Below are 16,009 nucleotides of genomic sequence, written 5' to 3' on the forward strand. Positions count from 1 at the left end.
TCTTTTCTGTGGTGTAAAACAGGTAAATGGAAAGCCAATCAGAAGGAATTTAAGAAGGTATTTTCTTTAGAAAAAAGAGTTATCCCCTTCTCCCCCTCCATAATTTGAAGACGTGAAAATAAATGTTAAGGTTTTACATGAAGGAGTCTAGATTTGGGGCTTGACAAAGAGAGGTTACTTACCTTTCACTAACTTGAGTTCTTCTAGATGTTTTGTCCCTATAAGTGATCCACTGTAACATGTGCACACACTTGCAAGTGCTTGATAGGAAATTTGAGTTAGCAGTGTTGCAGGTCCACACCTTAGCACCATGTGCTCCAAAGTGAGAGCGTACATGAAGGGAAGGACCCACTGCCAATCCAGTTCCTTCACAACTACAAAGCCAGACTCCGTAACAAAGAGAAGGAGGGAGGGAGGTGGTGCACTCATAGAAACAAAACATATCAATGAACTTAAGTTACTGAAAGTTGAGTAACCTCTCCTCCTCCAAGTATATGTCTCTATGGGTGTTCCAACATAGGAGATTCCCAATCAGTAACTCAATGAGGAAGCATGTGCAGAGGAAACAGATGCAAGTCAGTGCAGAAGACACCATCGCCAAAGGCTGTATCCATCCTGGATGCAGATAGGGTAGTGTAATGTCTGGGGAACATGTTAACAGAGAACCAAGTTGCAGCCCTGCACATTTCCATGAGGGGAACATCCTTGAGGAGGGTAACAGAAATGGACTGTGGGATGTGCTGGCTATGATGCAACCTGAAACCCATTTACAGAGTCTCTGAGAACAAATTGATTGTCCTTTATTTCAGAAAAGGATACAGAAAGTTGAGGAGAAATCCTAAAGCTTCTAGTCTGGTCCAGATGAAAGGCAAATGCACTCTGAACATCTGAAGTGTGAATCTAGCTTCTTCTCTTGAGGAGTGGAGCTTGGGAAAGAATAATGGCAGAAAGATATCCTGTTTAATATGAAAGTCTGACAAAATCTTCAAGGAGAATCAAGGATGGGGGCTCAGCATGACCATGTCATGACAGAAGGTAACATAAGGTGGGTAAAACATGAGCACTCCCAATTCTCTCAACCATTTATGCAAGGTGACAGCTACCAGGAATGAAATCTTAAAGGAGAGGTGGTGGAGTGAACAGGTGGCCTTAGGTTTGAATAAGGGGTTCCTCGAGATATTAAGGACCAAATTAAGATACTAGGAAGGTGTGGGGTTCCAGCTATGAGGAAACAGATAAGCTCTTAAGGAATCTGGCCATGGTGGGGAGTCCTTGATAGGCAAATGAAAAGAAGAAATAGCTGCTTGATGTACTTAGACCAAACTTAATCATAATCAACTTGTTTTGAACTGCAGCAGGTAACTGAGGATTCTGGAGAGATGAGTTTCATAAGTGAACACAGAAAGATGTGAACACCAGAAAAGAAAGCGCTTCCACTTTTGTACGTAAGTTTTACATATGGAAGGCTTCCTAGCATTGACAAGTGCAGACTGGACTTCTTCCAAGTAGTCCAACTCTGAGCTTGAGAAACAAAAAGGAGCCAGGTCCTGAGGTTCAGAGCTGAGAGTTTGGGATGGTTCATGGTGCCTGAGTTCTGTGTTAGGAGGTTTGGTAGGAGGACATCTCTATAGTAGGGTGAAATAGATCAAAATACCACACCTCTCTTGGCCAAGAAGGTGCTATCAGGATGACCCTCGCCTGCACTTGCCATAATCTAATCAGCATCTTGGAGAATTAATGGTGTTGGAGGGAAGGCATAAAGCAGAGCACAGGGCCAGAGAAGGAGGAGGGAATCCCTTAAGGAGCTGTGACCAAGTCCCCTCATGGTGCAAAAGATCTGGCATTTTGCATTGTCTGGGGTTGCAAAGAGATCCATTACGGAGATGCCCTAAGCTTTGCAGATGTTGTACAAGACCAGGTTGTTGAGCTCCCACTCATGGTCCTGGTGGACATGTCTGCTTAGGGCATCTGCTAAAGGTTTCTGGAGACCTGGAAGGTAAGCCATGGAGATCTCTATGCAGTGAGCAATGCACCAGTTTTAGTGATTCTGTGCACATGGACTGGGATCTTGCTTGTTGATTTATATAGTACAACACCCTGTTGCCTACTATTACTGTGATGACAGCACTGAATGTCATGGAAAAATGTTGACATCCATAACCAACTGCCCTTGGTTCTAGAACATGGGTCTTAACCGTTATCTTAGCAAGCATGAAAAATCTGACCAAATGCATCGAAAAGTTTTAGAAATTTTATGCCATGGCAGCTTAGGAGAAATGGTCCAGTCCCACACTTTGGAAGTATGTTACCTGGAAAAACAGGGATTCCGAAAAGGACTTAGGAGTCATGCTGCATAACTAACAGAACATGAGCTCTCAATGTGATGACGTGTCTAAGAAGTCTAATGTGACCCTTGAAGCAGAAGATTGATTGAGCGTAGGGAGAAGGTGCCTCTATGTATATAGCTGGTGAGACCATTAGTGGAATACTCTGTCCAATTCTGGTGTTCGTATTTCAAAAAGGATGCTGAAAATTTGAAAAGATTCAGAGAACAGCCGCTATGAATGATGAGGTCTTGAAAAATCTACTTTACAGTGAGAAACTTAAGCAGCTCAGTCTATTTCACTTATTAGAGAAAGTTAAGAGATGACTTGATCACAGCCTGAACGTATATACATAGGAAGATTTCTCGCACTAGAAGGCTCTTTAAATTAGCACACAAAAGACATATCAAAATACAATGGCTGGAAGTTGAAGCTAGACAAATTCAAATTGAAAATAAGGTGCAGATTTTTAACTGTGAAGGGAAATAACCATTGAAACAACTTACCTAGGAATGTGGTGGATTCTTCATCACTCGAAATCTTTAAATCAAGACTGGATGTCTTTCTAAATGTCATGCTCTAGCTCAAAAGTTATGGTCTTAAAACAGGAAACACTGGGTGAAATTTTTGGCCTGTATTGTTCAGTAGGGCAGAAGAAATAACCAAAATGATCCTGTCTGACCTCAAAATGTAAAAATGTTTATAAGACAACCTCTTAATATGAAGCTACTGACCAATCTAACTGAAACGACTAAATAAAACTGATCATTTTACTTCATAAATTTCTAACGTGTCCTAACAAAAAAGGTCAACACAGCTAACACACACCAAGACATTCAAAAATATGTTTCACACTATTGACCAGGTTTGTTAAAATTAATATGCCAATGTCCCCTGGAACTTACCTCTCTATAAGTCATGCAAGATCATCTGAGAAAGGCCAGATTCAGCACCTGGATCCAGAATTATTCCATCCGACAGTCTGGGCTATAGAACTGACTTCTTCGGAGCTTTGCTGTTCCACTAGAGTCCAGAAAGTGCTGTAAAACTCCAGTTCAGTCCTTTCCTGTTAGGTCCATAAGCGGAAGAGGTTCTTTCTGTGGGTGGTCAGAAATAACACAGCTCCATCCATGGTTCCTTTTCTGTCCTTCAATACTTGCTCCACCTCAAGTCCCTGGAACTGCCTCTTTCCCCTATCAGGGTACACCGTGAAGTCATTTCTGCTTATCACACAGAAGTGGCACACAAGTATGTGTTCAATAACCGTACAGTGAAAGGGCTATGAGGTATCTGCCCTGCTGTGAAGGATCCTACATCTAGCTGGGACTTCAGTCAAGTCCTCATGCAGCTGACACTGCCCCGCTTCAAAGCCATCGAAGAATGTTCCATATTACACCTCTGTATCATGAGGGCTTTTATCACAGCCCTGACCTCAGCTAGGAGAATTGGTGGCCAAGCCATTACATTTTACAATCTTTCGTATGTGATTTTTTTTTTGCTCACATTCTACATTTCTGCCTAAGGTGGAAACCAATTTCCACCTCAGACCTTGAATCTGCCCTATTTCTTCCCGAGACATCACCCTCATCAAAGAGAGGCAAAGTTATGTAATGTAGATGTTCAAAAGACATCAGCTTTTGACCTATTTAGGTCAATGGCGCTTAGAGACTCACCGATATTATTAGTATCACATGAGGATAACCACAAGGGTCAAGCCATTACAACTCAGTAGTATTGAGGAATGTTATAGGCTGGCTAACATCACCATGACAGAGGGATTTAGGGATCATTTGATCAGGTTCAACACACCATCCAGGGCTAGTCTTATGCATATCACAAGCAGAGATCTATAGTTCCAGATCAATCCATACATCCATAAAACATTACTCAACAGATTTGGTATGCAGATCTGATGCTCCAATTTGGAGAAGCCTGAATGATACTCCAGAAAAAATTAGGGAATGGTGGATAAACTTAAAAAGTTGAGCTATCAGAGTGGAGTAGACAAGAGCAGTAGTTAGTGACTAAGTATTATCATATAATCTTACTGCAACATCTACACTCAACAACAAAGCATGTAACTATCATGAAAAATTTCTTACATACCATTTTTCCCCAAGAGATTACATTTTTAAACATTCCCAGTAGTTTTTAGTAGGGCTGAAAAGCGATTAAAAAAATGTATCGTGATTAATCACACTGTTCAACAATAATAGAATGCCATTTAAATATTTTTGGATAATTTTCCACACTTTCAAATATATTTATTTCATTTATAACTTTGTATTCTAAGTATACAGTGCTCACTTTATATTTTTTATTTCAAATATTTGCACTATAAAAACAAAAGAAACAGTATTTTTCAATTCACCTAATTCAAGTATGGTAGTGCAATCTCTTTATCATGAACGTTGAACTTACAAATGTAGAATTATGTACAAAAAATAACTGCATTCAAGAATAAAACAATGTAAAACTTCAGAGCCTACAAGTCCACTCAGTCCTATTTCTTGTTCAGCCAATTGCTCAGACAAACAAGTCTGTTTACATTTGCAAGAGATAATACTGTCCGCTTCTTGTTTACAATGTGAAAGTGAGAACAGGCGTTCACATGGCACTGTTGTAGCCGGCGCTGCAAGATATTTACATGCCAGATGCATTGAAGATTCGTATGTCCCTTCACACTTCAGCCACCATTTCAAAAGACACACATCCATGCTGATAATGGGATCTGCTCGATAACAACCCAAAGCAGTGTGAATCGACGCACGTCCATTTTCATCATCTGAGTCAGATGTCTCCAGCTGAAGGCTGATTTTCTTTTTTCGTACTTTGGGTTCTGTAGTTTCCACATCGGTGTGTTGCTTTTTTAAGACTTCTGAAAGCATTCTCCACATCTCATCTCTCTCAGATTTTGGAAGGCACTTCAGATGCTTAAACCCTAGGTCGACTGCTATAGCTACCTTTAGAAATCTCACAATCATACTGTAGTGGGGTGGTCACCCACTCCAGCCCTGGAAGGGATAAAGCCAGCCCTGGGAGAGGGCTGAGGCTGTAAAGGAAAACTTGGGCTGATTGGGGAAGGCAATAACAGCTGGGGCCATGCCCCAATCAGGCCCAGCTGGTCCCTATAGAAGGCTGCAAGCCAGAAGCCCAAACCGTCTCTCTCTGCTTGTAGAGAGAGAGACAGGCTTGGCTGCTAGGGAGCCAAGCAGGGTACTGGGAGTGGAGCAGGGCTGGGGGAAGGCTAGAGAAGCTGGGGAGCTCCAGCCTGGACAATCCCCAGGCTGTGGGCCTAGCTGAGGGCCTAAGACAAGTACTGGGGCTGCAAAGGGGCAGTCTAGCAATAGGTAGAGGCAGCAGGTCCAGACCCAACCTTGCCTAAGCTGAGTGGCTTAGCCTGCAGTCTGCCCCAAGGCACAGAGGCAAGTTGGTGACTGGCAGTAGCCTACAACTGAGACGAGGTAGGGGTAGGGGTGTGAGTTGCCCTGAGTGGGGAGAAACAGTGGGGATACTGCCAGGGGGCAGCACACACTGAAAGGGTCACCTGGGGTCTGAGAGGGACACAGGGGCCAGCAGTATCGCAACACCGGCCGACAAGGGGCGCTCCGGAGGCTGGAAGCTAATTCCCCAACACCACCAGCAGGAGGCACCACCGGGTGAGTCTACGCACCGTTACAGTACCTTTTTTGCTTTTTCTCAAATCTGCAGCGAAAGCGTTCTTAAAATGAACATGTGCTGTGTCATCATCCTAGACTACTATAACATGAAATATATGGCAGAAAGTGGGTAAACAGAGCAAGAGACATACAATTCTCCTCTAAGGAGTTCAGTCACAAACTCAATTAACACATTTTTTTTTTTTTTTTTTAATGAGCATCAGCAGCATGGAAGCATGTCCTCTGGAATAATGGCCAAAGCATGAAGGAACAAACAAACGTTTAGCATAGCTGGCGCATAAATACCTTGCAATGCCAGCTACGAACGTCCCATGTGAACTTCTGTTCTCACTTTCTGGTGACATAAATGTAAACAAACTTGTTTGTCTTAGAGATTGGCTGAACAAGAAGTGGGACTGAGTAGACTTGTAGGCTCAAAAGTTTTGCATTGTTTTGTTTTTGAGTGCAGTTATGTAACAAAACAAATCTCCATTTGTAAATTGCACTTTCACAATAGAGACTGAATTACAATACTTATATGAGATGAATTTAAAAAATACCATATCTTTTGTTTATCATTTTTACAGTGGAAATATTTGTAAAAAAAATATAAAGTGGGCAGTGTACACTTTGTATTTTGTGTAGTGGAAAAACATCCACAAATATTTAATAAATTTCAGTTGGTATTCTATTGTTTAACAGTGCAATTATTAATTGCGTCTAATCGCAGTTTTTTTTAATCACGATTAATTTTGAGTTAATCACATGAGTTAACTGCGATTAATCGAAAGCCCAAGTTTTCAGTAGTAGGTTAAAGTGTTATTCCATTGCCATTTTCACATTAGCAGACATGAGGCATAAAATATGAAGTACAAGTTTTAAAGCAGCAAAGATGATTGTATAAGCATGTTGTTACAATGACTTTCTACTATACAAAATTATATAGATATAATTTATTTTATGTGGTATAGTTGTAGCCATGTCAGTCCCAGGTTCTTAAAGAGACAAGGTGGATGAGGTAATATCTTTTACTGGACCAATTTCTGTTAGTGAGAGAGAGCAACTTAGGAGCTACACGCGCTCTTCAGGTTTGGGAAAGATATTTAGATTGTCACAGCTAAACACAAATTCAAACAGATAGATAGTTTAGCATAAGTAGTTAGCACATATTCTAAAGGGACCATTCAAAGTGAAATGACCCATTAACGTCTCTGTAGTCATACTGACCTGGCAAAGAAACTACCAGGTTTGGATTTATGTTGGAAACACTGGTGCAGATGAATCGCATCAGGACATCTGATGGGAGATGTGGACAAACCCTCTTTAAACGAAAAATAAGGTAAACACCTGTATGCGACTGTGGTCACAAGACACAAACGATGAAGTACATCATATCTGAGTGTCCCCTTCATTCTTTTCCCAGGGGCCTGAAGGACATGCACCAGCTCACTACTGCGGCAATGTGCTGGCTATCACATATATCTATTTGTAGTTATTGCTACCTACTCAAGCCATATGAAAGAAGTAGTCATCATACAACAAAAAAGGGGGTTAGCGGGTTACAAATTGTAAGTCATAAATCTAATGTCTTTATTAAAGCAAATGATTTTTAGTCTCTAAAAAAGTTATGATGCTTTGTGAAAAGTATTCAACCACAGGTGATATGGTTTTTGCTTTTTATCATTTTCCTGTGCAAGGTCATTTGAGACCATAGTGATTGTCTAGTTTCACCTATATAGTTGTTATTGAGGCATTTAGTGCACAGGATGAGGTACATCACATGTTGTGATAGGCACATGTAGAACCCATGGATCTTGAAAGATATATTGTGGGGGGTGCTGATCATCGTAACAGTGGATATATACCTATGCAGGTTTTGCATTTGTTGTTCTAGCAGGATCTGATGCTGCTTGGAGTTGGTGTGTCCTGGTCTTTGGGGAGCTAGCTTCTGGAGAGGTTGGAGGGTCATTTGAAGGCCAGAAGATTTCTTTCAGACAACGAACCTCAGAGCTTAAATTCAAAAACTTTGCTAGACGCTAAAAAGCATAGTCTTAATGAAGACACTGGATTTAAGGTTAAGACTTAGGGCACAGCTACACTTGCAGATGTAGAGCGCTTTCCGTTAAACCAGCCTTCAGAGAGTGCAGCAGCGAAACGCTGCAGTCTGTCCACGCCGACAGCTGCAAGCGCACTGGCATGGCGACATTTGCAGCACTTGCAGCTGCATTGGGAGTGATGCATTATGGACAGCTATCCCACAGAGCATCTCTTCCCATTCTGGCACTGTGGCTTGTGGAAAGGGAGCAGGGGGTGGGGGGTCCAGGACACTCTGGGTCCTGTCCCAAAGCCCCGTGATGCATCGTTTCACATCCCAGCAACCCTCTGCTTCTGTTCACATTTGACACCATCTTCCAACATTTTTTGTGCTGCGCGCTCTGTCTTCCCTTTCGGTCTCCAGGAATGGAGCCCAAACTGCTGAGGAATATGCTGATGAGTGTCGCCAGCACGTCATGTTTGGCAATCAAGTTACTCCTTAAACTGACAGTGAGGACTCCAACGATGCTATTGACTTGAGTATGCATACAACACAGGACAAGCATTCACGGACATGCTCACCACTGTGGAACGCCGCTTTTGGGCTCGGGAAACAAGCACTCAGTGGTGGAATCACATCATCATACAAGTCTAGGATGACAAGCAGTGGCTGCAGAATTTTCAGATGAGAAAGCCACTTTAATGGGACGATGTGATGGGCTCGCCCCCACCCTGCAGCACAAGAACACGAAGCTGCCCTGGTGGTGGTGAAGTGGGTAGCTATTACAATCTAGAAGCTGGCAACTCCAGATAGGTACTGATCGGTCACTAACCAGTTTGGAGTGGGAAAGCCTACCGTTGAAATCGTGTTGATGCAAGTTTGCAGTCCCATTAATTGCACCCTGCTCCGAAGAACCACGACTCTGGGTAACATGCATGACATTGTAGCTGGATTTGCACGAATGGGTTTCCCTAACTGCGGAGGTATGTTAATCGGAAGGGGTATTTCTCTATGCTTCTCCAGGTGCTTGTGGATCGTTGTGGGCGTTTCATTGACATTACGCAGGCTGGCCCGGAAAGGTGCATGATGCACGTGTCTTTCAGAACACTGACCTGTTCAGGAAGCTGCAAGCTGGGACTTTTGCCCAGACCAGAAGATCACCATAGGGGAAGTCAAGTGCCCATTGTGATCCTTGGAGACTTACCCTTTAATGCCATGGCTCATGAAACCCTATACAGGGAGCCTTGACAGCAGCAAGGAGTGGTTCAACAACAGGCTGAGCCAGTGCAGAATGACTATGGAGTGTGCTTTTAGCCGTTTAAAGGGCCTCTGGTGCTCTCTGTATGGGAAGCTGGACCTGGCCGATGACAGCATTCCCGCGGTTACATCAGCATGCTGTACCCTCCATAACATTTGTGAAGGGAAGGGTGAAAGCTTCACTCAGGCATGGACATTGGAGGTTCAACACCTGGAGGCTGAATTTGAACAGCCAGACAGCAGGGCTATTAGAGGAGCTGAAAGGATTAGGGATGCCATGAGGGAGCAATTTCAGGCTGAAAGCCACCAGTAATGTCTGGTGCCCCACACAGGAGTGAAGTGCAGTGGTTCCAATGTTAGTAGGAATCTGTTTTTGCTATGCTGACTTGCAGTGCATGTTGCTTTCCTGGGCTAAGATATCTTTTACTTTATGCAATAATAACGAACATTCTCAAAGCCAAAAAATCCATTTATTGAAAAGAAACACAACTGCTTGGGAAACAGAAAGGGCAAGGGGGGTGGGGTGGGGAATGGTACAGTCACAGATTTGCGTATGTCCCGTTATACTCAGCCTTCCTATCTGGAGTGCTGTGCAATGAGTGCTGCACTTCAGGATGGCTATACTACATGGTGATAGGGTTGAGCACAGTGGGTAAGGGTCGTAGTTTTCAGGGCAGGGTGGTGAAGCTACAGGTGTTGGAGGCAGCTGGTGGCGATAAGAACCCGAATGTTGGGGAAAGTGGGTTGGAGGTGACATGGAGGCACAACGGAAAGAGTTTTGGGACAAAGGCTGCAAGCAGGGGGCAGCGTAGTGCTCCACCTGCATGGCTACGAGCACCTGGACCGAGTCCGCTTAGTGCTCCATGATGCTTATCAGCCAATCGGTGCTTTGCTGCTGGAGCGCCGCACTTTTGTGCCAGTGATCCACATTCTGCTGGCGGATCCTCCTTTCACTCTCCCTCCAGTCCTGCGCTTTTAGATTCTCATTAAGTGACTTCTACATTACTTCATGCAGCATGTCTTCTTAGTTTCTACGTGGCCTCCTCCTGATTCTTTGCAGCCTCTTGGTCGGTGATAACAGACAGCTGAGATCTCAAGGTTGCATCTGTAAAGGCAAAATGCAATACTTAACAGAGACAGAATTGTTCTCACTAGACAGAACAATGATTCCCACTTATGGAGGGCAAGCACAGTCTACACAAGAGCATAATTTGCCCATCCCAAAGTGAGCACACATAACCCACGGGAGCCCCAAAATGGTGAGTAAGCACAGGTCAAGGGGGATTGATTGTTTCATGACTGTACTGTGTACCTTAGGGAGAGCCAACAGCTGCAGCAGGCCCCTATACTGAACACTGTTCCCATATTTTCCACAGGAGTTCTTCCTGGAAGATCTCGCTGCTGAGGGTGACCTGGGAAGCAAGGGAGGGTGCTCTACTACAATGCAGCTTCCGCCCTGGCCCATATGCAGCTTGCTTGTGTGCAGCAATGGTCCCCCCTCCTCTCACGGCACAGAGGCACCGACATGTTAGCCTGACTGGGAAAAGGACGACAGTGGCTCTCCCAAGAAACCTGGGCAAGCACATTGCCCAATTTCTGGCTGAGACCTTTGAAGAGATCACTGAGGCAATTACCGCAAAGTGAGAGAGCACATCAGTGCCCTATTCTACATCTAGGCATGCATGCACCCCTAACCCTCCTTGCCTCAAGAGCCCACACCAAATAACTTCCTTCACAAAATAAAAGCTGCTTACCAGGAACCTCCTCTGTTGCTTGTTCTTTCAAGTACTGGCCGCCGTGACTGGCTACCTTCCTCCTGGCTTGAGAACAGCTCCTAGCTGCATGCATCTATAGATTCTGGGGTGTCTTCCTCCGCCTCAGCACCCTTGCTCCCTCTTTACTCATCCTCCTGCCTTGTTGAACTGGACTCTGAAGTGTCCATGGTGGTACTCAAAGAGGAGGTGGTAGTCAACCGCAAGTATCGCATCCAGCTCTTTGCAGAAATGGCAGGTCGCTGGGGCAGCACCAGAGTGGGCTTTCCAGTAGTTATTCTGCAGCTCCTTCACTTTAACCTTGCACTGCAGTGCATCCCAGTCATAGCCCCTTTCCATCATGTCCCTTGATATCTGCCCAAACGTATCATAATTCCTACGGCTGGAGCACACCTGAGACTGGACAGCTTCCTCCTCCCAAACACTGATGAGTTCCAGCACCTTGCCATCGCTCCATAATGGGGATCGCCTGGAGCATGGAGGCATGGTCACCTGGAAAGATTCGCTGAGAGCACTCCACATCTGGCTGAGCAAACAGGTAGGGGATTTTCAAAATTCCCAGAGAATTTAAAGGGCGAGTCTGACAGTTGGTCACCTGAGGGCAGGGCAGTAGAGTTCAAACTGATGAGCAGAGTGGCTGAACAGGCATTGTGGGACACTTCTGGAGGCTGATCAGAGCACATTAACAAACCAAGGTGTCCACACTGGCACCGTGGCGCTCCAGCAGGGGGCGCATTAAACGTTATTCCACTCGTCAGTGCCCTGGAATCAGAGCACTCTAGATGCCTTGCACATTGGGCTGCTTTAATGCGCTCTAACCCGGAAGTGAAGCCATGCCCTTAGTCAAGAGTATTTTTGGTGAAGGTCATGGACAGGTCATGGGCACTAAATAAAAATTCACGGCCATCTCTTTTAACATAAATACCTTTGACTAAATCTCTACTTCTGGAAACCTCCTGCTCTGGGGGAGCCCTGCTTGGGGGTGGGGCCTGCTCCAGTGCTGGGGGTTGACTGCCCCCCAGCCGCTGCTCCTGGGGACTGCTGCCTGGACAGCCTCTGGGCACCCCTAAGGCTGTTGCTCAGGAGGTCCCGGGGACCACTGCTGTTTGGGTGGGCCCCGGAGCCAGACATACTGGCCATTGTTCCAGTGCGTCTCCAAAGCCAACTACCCGGGGCCACCCGAGCAGCAGCTGGCTCCAGGGCAGCCCCCGGAATCGTTGCTGAGATGCTCCCCAGAGCTAGCCGCACCAGCCATAGCTCGGGTGGTCCCTGGAGCCAGCCAAACTGGCCGCTGCTTGGGCCATCCCTGGAGCCAGCTGCTCGGGGCCTCCTGAGCAGCAACTGGTGCAGCTGGCCCTGGGGACCGCCACACCAGCTGGCCCTGAAATCAGCCACACCAGCTGTTATGAAAGTCACAGAATCCTTACTTATTACAACAATCTGGAACCAACTAACTCCTCCTTTTGTCCTATAACTACACGGGTGTTAACCGGCTACTCCACCTTGAATGATCTCCTAGAGTAGGTGCTAACTACAATACTTATGCTAAACCATCTGTTTGATCACGTATTTAGCTGTGATACTCATAGGGTATGTCTACACTATGGGATTATTCCAATTTTACATAAACTGGTTTTGTAAAACAGATTGTATAACGTCGAGTGCACGCGGCCACACTAAGCACATTAATTCGGCAGTGTGCATCCATGTACCAAGGCTAGCGTCGATTTCCGGAGTATTGCACTGTGGGTAGCTATCCTGTCACTATCCCATAGATCCCACAGTCTCCCCCACCCATTGGAATTCTGGGTTGAGATCCCAATACAAAAACAGTGTCGCGGGTGATTCTGGGTAAATGTCGTCACTCAATCCTTCCTCCGTGAAAGCAACGGCAGACAATCATTTCGCGCCCTTTTCCCTGATGCCCGCAGAACGCCATACATGCAAACCATCGGAGGCCCGTTTTGCCTGTCACTGTCACCGTATGGTGTACTGGATGCTGCTGACGACGCAGTACTACAGAGCAGCATTCATTTGCTTGAAGGAGCAGAGATGTACCACCCTATTGCACCATCTGCCAATGCATTTTTAAATGGCGATTAGATACGGTTCACTCAGTTGTCTGACTGGTCTCTGCTGTCCATAGGTGGCTCCTGCCTCCCTCGCTAACTCGTCGGGGGCGCATGGACAAAAATGGAGACTCCCGGTTCATTCCTTCTTATGTTTGTTCTAAAATAAGTTCAGTTCCTGCCTAAATGCAGAGCAAAGTGACTAGAGAACCAGAGATCAAGCACCCAGAGATCCGCAAAAAGATGAAGCGCATGCCATTAGGAGGTTGCCCCTGCAACAAACGCCCATCCAATTGCTTCCCTCCTCTCCAACTTCTGTGACTACCCATAGCAGTGGTCCCCCCATTTGTCTGATGAAGTAATAAAGAGCAGGAATAAGAAACACGTGACTTTTAGTGGATAAAAATGAGGGGAGGAAGCCTCCACTGCTGTGATAGTCAGGCAGGACATAAAGGGTGGGTGAGAGAGTAGACCCAGTCATCCCGTTGCTATGATAGCCAGGCAGTACAGTAATCTTTCTTAGATTGAAGGGGAGGGCATGACAGATGAGCTCAGCCTTCAGTTGCTATTGATGGAGACCGGTTACCAGCCGTGTCTGTACACTGCCGGAGTGACCGGGATCATTCCCATATTTTACCCAGGCGCCCCGCCAACCTCACGAGGCCAGTCGGAGCATCTCAGAGGCTGAGACAACGATGGATACAGTGTATTATAACCGTCGCATCGGGGAAGCGGATGCTGTTTCAGGCACTTGCAACACCCCGTCTACCACAGCATGCATAGACATTAGGTGACACTGAAACGGCAAAACCGTGTTCCCTTGTCTTTCGGGGAAGGGGAAGGGGTAAATGACGACAAGCCCGAAACACGCAGAAAATGTTGATTCCTTCAGGCATGGACCAGCAAGAATTCGAAAGCTTTCAGGAACGAGAGTACTGAGTCTCTCATCCCCCACTTGCCCACTCCCACCATCGTTTTACCTCCCTCCCTCCAGAGCGCCATCTTGTTCTTTGCGTTCCGTTACGGCTGCACATATTTGGCACACGAGCACTATGTCTGTGGCTCCTTCTGTCTATCAACAGCCGAGCATTTCAAATGCTTTCATTTCCCCCATAGCAGCGTAGCAATCCAGATCCCCAATACGGTCCCATGCGACTCTTTTTGGATTTGGGACCACATCGCCACCCGTGCTGATCAGAGCTCCACGCTGGGCAAACAGGAAATGAAATTCAAAAGTTTGCGGGGCTTTTCCTGTCTACCTGACCAGTGCATTCGAGTTCTGATTGCTTTCCAGAGCGGTCACAATGGTGCACTGTGGGATACTGCCCGGAAGCCAGTACCGTCGATTTGCGGCCACACTAACTCTAATCCGACACGGCAATACCGATTTCAGCGCTACTCCTCTTGTCAAGGAGGAGTACAGAAACCGGTTTAAAGAGCCCTTTATATCGATATACAGGACCTCGTTGTGTGTACAGGTGCAGGGTTAAATCAGTTTAACGCTGCTAAATTCGGTTTAAATGCGTAGTGTAGACCAGGCCATAGTACCTTTCCTAGAACTGAAGAAGAGCTGTCTGTAGCTCATAAGGTTGTCTCTCTCACCAAGAAAAGATATTTAAGTCACACATGTTGTCTCATCATTTATTTTTTCTGAAGGATGTCAGTAAAATACAGTAAATGCAGCTCACTGCATTCTAAATGACTGACAGAAGAGATGACTATTTTAATTAAATATTAAAAATGTTTGTCAAAAAGTCTTTTTGGAAGTCACTGTCATTAACATTTATCATCTGTCTGCTTTCAGTAGATGAAATACCGTATCTTCTTATAACATCATAATCTCAACTGATTACTTACATTTCAAATTAAAACACTTGATCAGCAATATTTTCAGAATGTGTGGACTATACACAAAAAAGTTATAAGAAAAATTGCAAAAATGTTAAATTTTACAGTTCAAGTGAGAAATTAAACAGCCATAAGAAGCTTTGTGGAAATAGGTGCCACTTGTTTAGCTATCTAATGGACAGAATGTTTCTTTCAAAATCATCTGAAAGGAGCAGCAGAACGACAAACGGAAGATTGAAATTCTTAATAATGAAATACTTCATTCTGGCAACGACTGATACAGTCAATAGTCCTGAAGTGAAAACTCTGCTATTAACTGTGTTAAAGATTTATCTGGTTATAAATGAGAGGTCAGACTGATATGAGGTTAACTGAAGTCAGCCACATCTCTCTGGTAACACACTGAACACGGCTAAGACACAATACTACTTTCTCTCAAACCCAAACAAAACAAAAGTAAAAAAGCCACCACAATTCAGTTTTCATATGCAATAAAATAATCTGAATCTGACTAACAAAAATTAAATAATCAATTTGTAAATGAACAGAATATGAAGTAAGTAAATGGTTCTCAATCTTTTCAGAGTAGTGTACCTCTTTCAGGAGTCTGATTTGTCTTGTTGATTACCTCAAATTTCACCTCACTTAAAAACTACTTGCTTACAAAATCAGAAAAAATACAAAGTGTCACAGAACACTATTACTTTCTCATTTATACAATATAATTCTAAAATCAATTGCAACTCCAGGGTAAGAAACACTGATGTAGTACAGTATCCAGAGCAGTATAAACATGTCATTGTCTGTATGAAATTTTAGTTTCTATTGACTTACTAGTGCTTTTCATGTAGCCTATTGTAAAACTAGGCAAATATCTATATGAGTTGACATACTCCCAGGAAGACCTCGGCATACTGCTAGAGGTACGTGTACCCTGTCTGAGAACCACTGGATTAAGTCAATGGACTAGCATATTAAAAAAATGCAATCTCACATCTATTCCCTAAGATTTTGTACAGCCTGAACCTACAATTATCATTATCCT

The 16,009-nt window shown here is 44.6% G+C and overlaps 1 protein-coding gene across 14 annotated transcripts in view; it reads right to left on the minus strand.

Annotated features, from left to right (window-relative positions):
* JMJD1C (jumonji domain containing 1C) overlaps positions 1-16,009 on the minus strand; it is a 325,097-nt gene that overhangs the window by 181,170 nt on the left and 127,918 nt on the right. Inside the window, exon 1 of one of the 14 annotated variants that reach the window (XM_032776337.2) lies at positions 3,230-5,917. The exons of the other annotated variants lie outside the window; for them this stretch is intronic. Within the exon in view, the coding sequence (XP_032632228.1) occupies positions 3,230-3,244 (15 nt within the window). The 5' untranslated portion in view covers positions 3,245-5,917. Of the gene's footprint in view, positions 1-3,229; positions 5,918-16,009 lie in introns of those variants that run through there. 14 annotated transcript variants of the gene reach the window in all.

The sequence above is a fragment of the Chelonoidis abingdonii genome, chromosome 15 (assembly GCF_003597395.2).
Source record: "Chelonoidis abingdonii isolate Lonesome George chromosome 15, CheloAbing_2.0, whole genome shotgun sequence".
NCBI classification, from domain to species: Eukaryota; Metazoa; Chordata; order Testudines; family Testudinidae; genus Chelonoidis; species Chelonoidis abingdonii.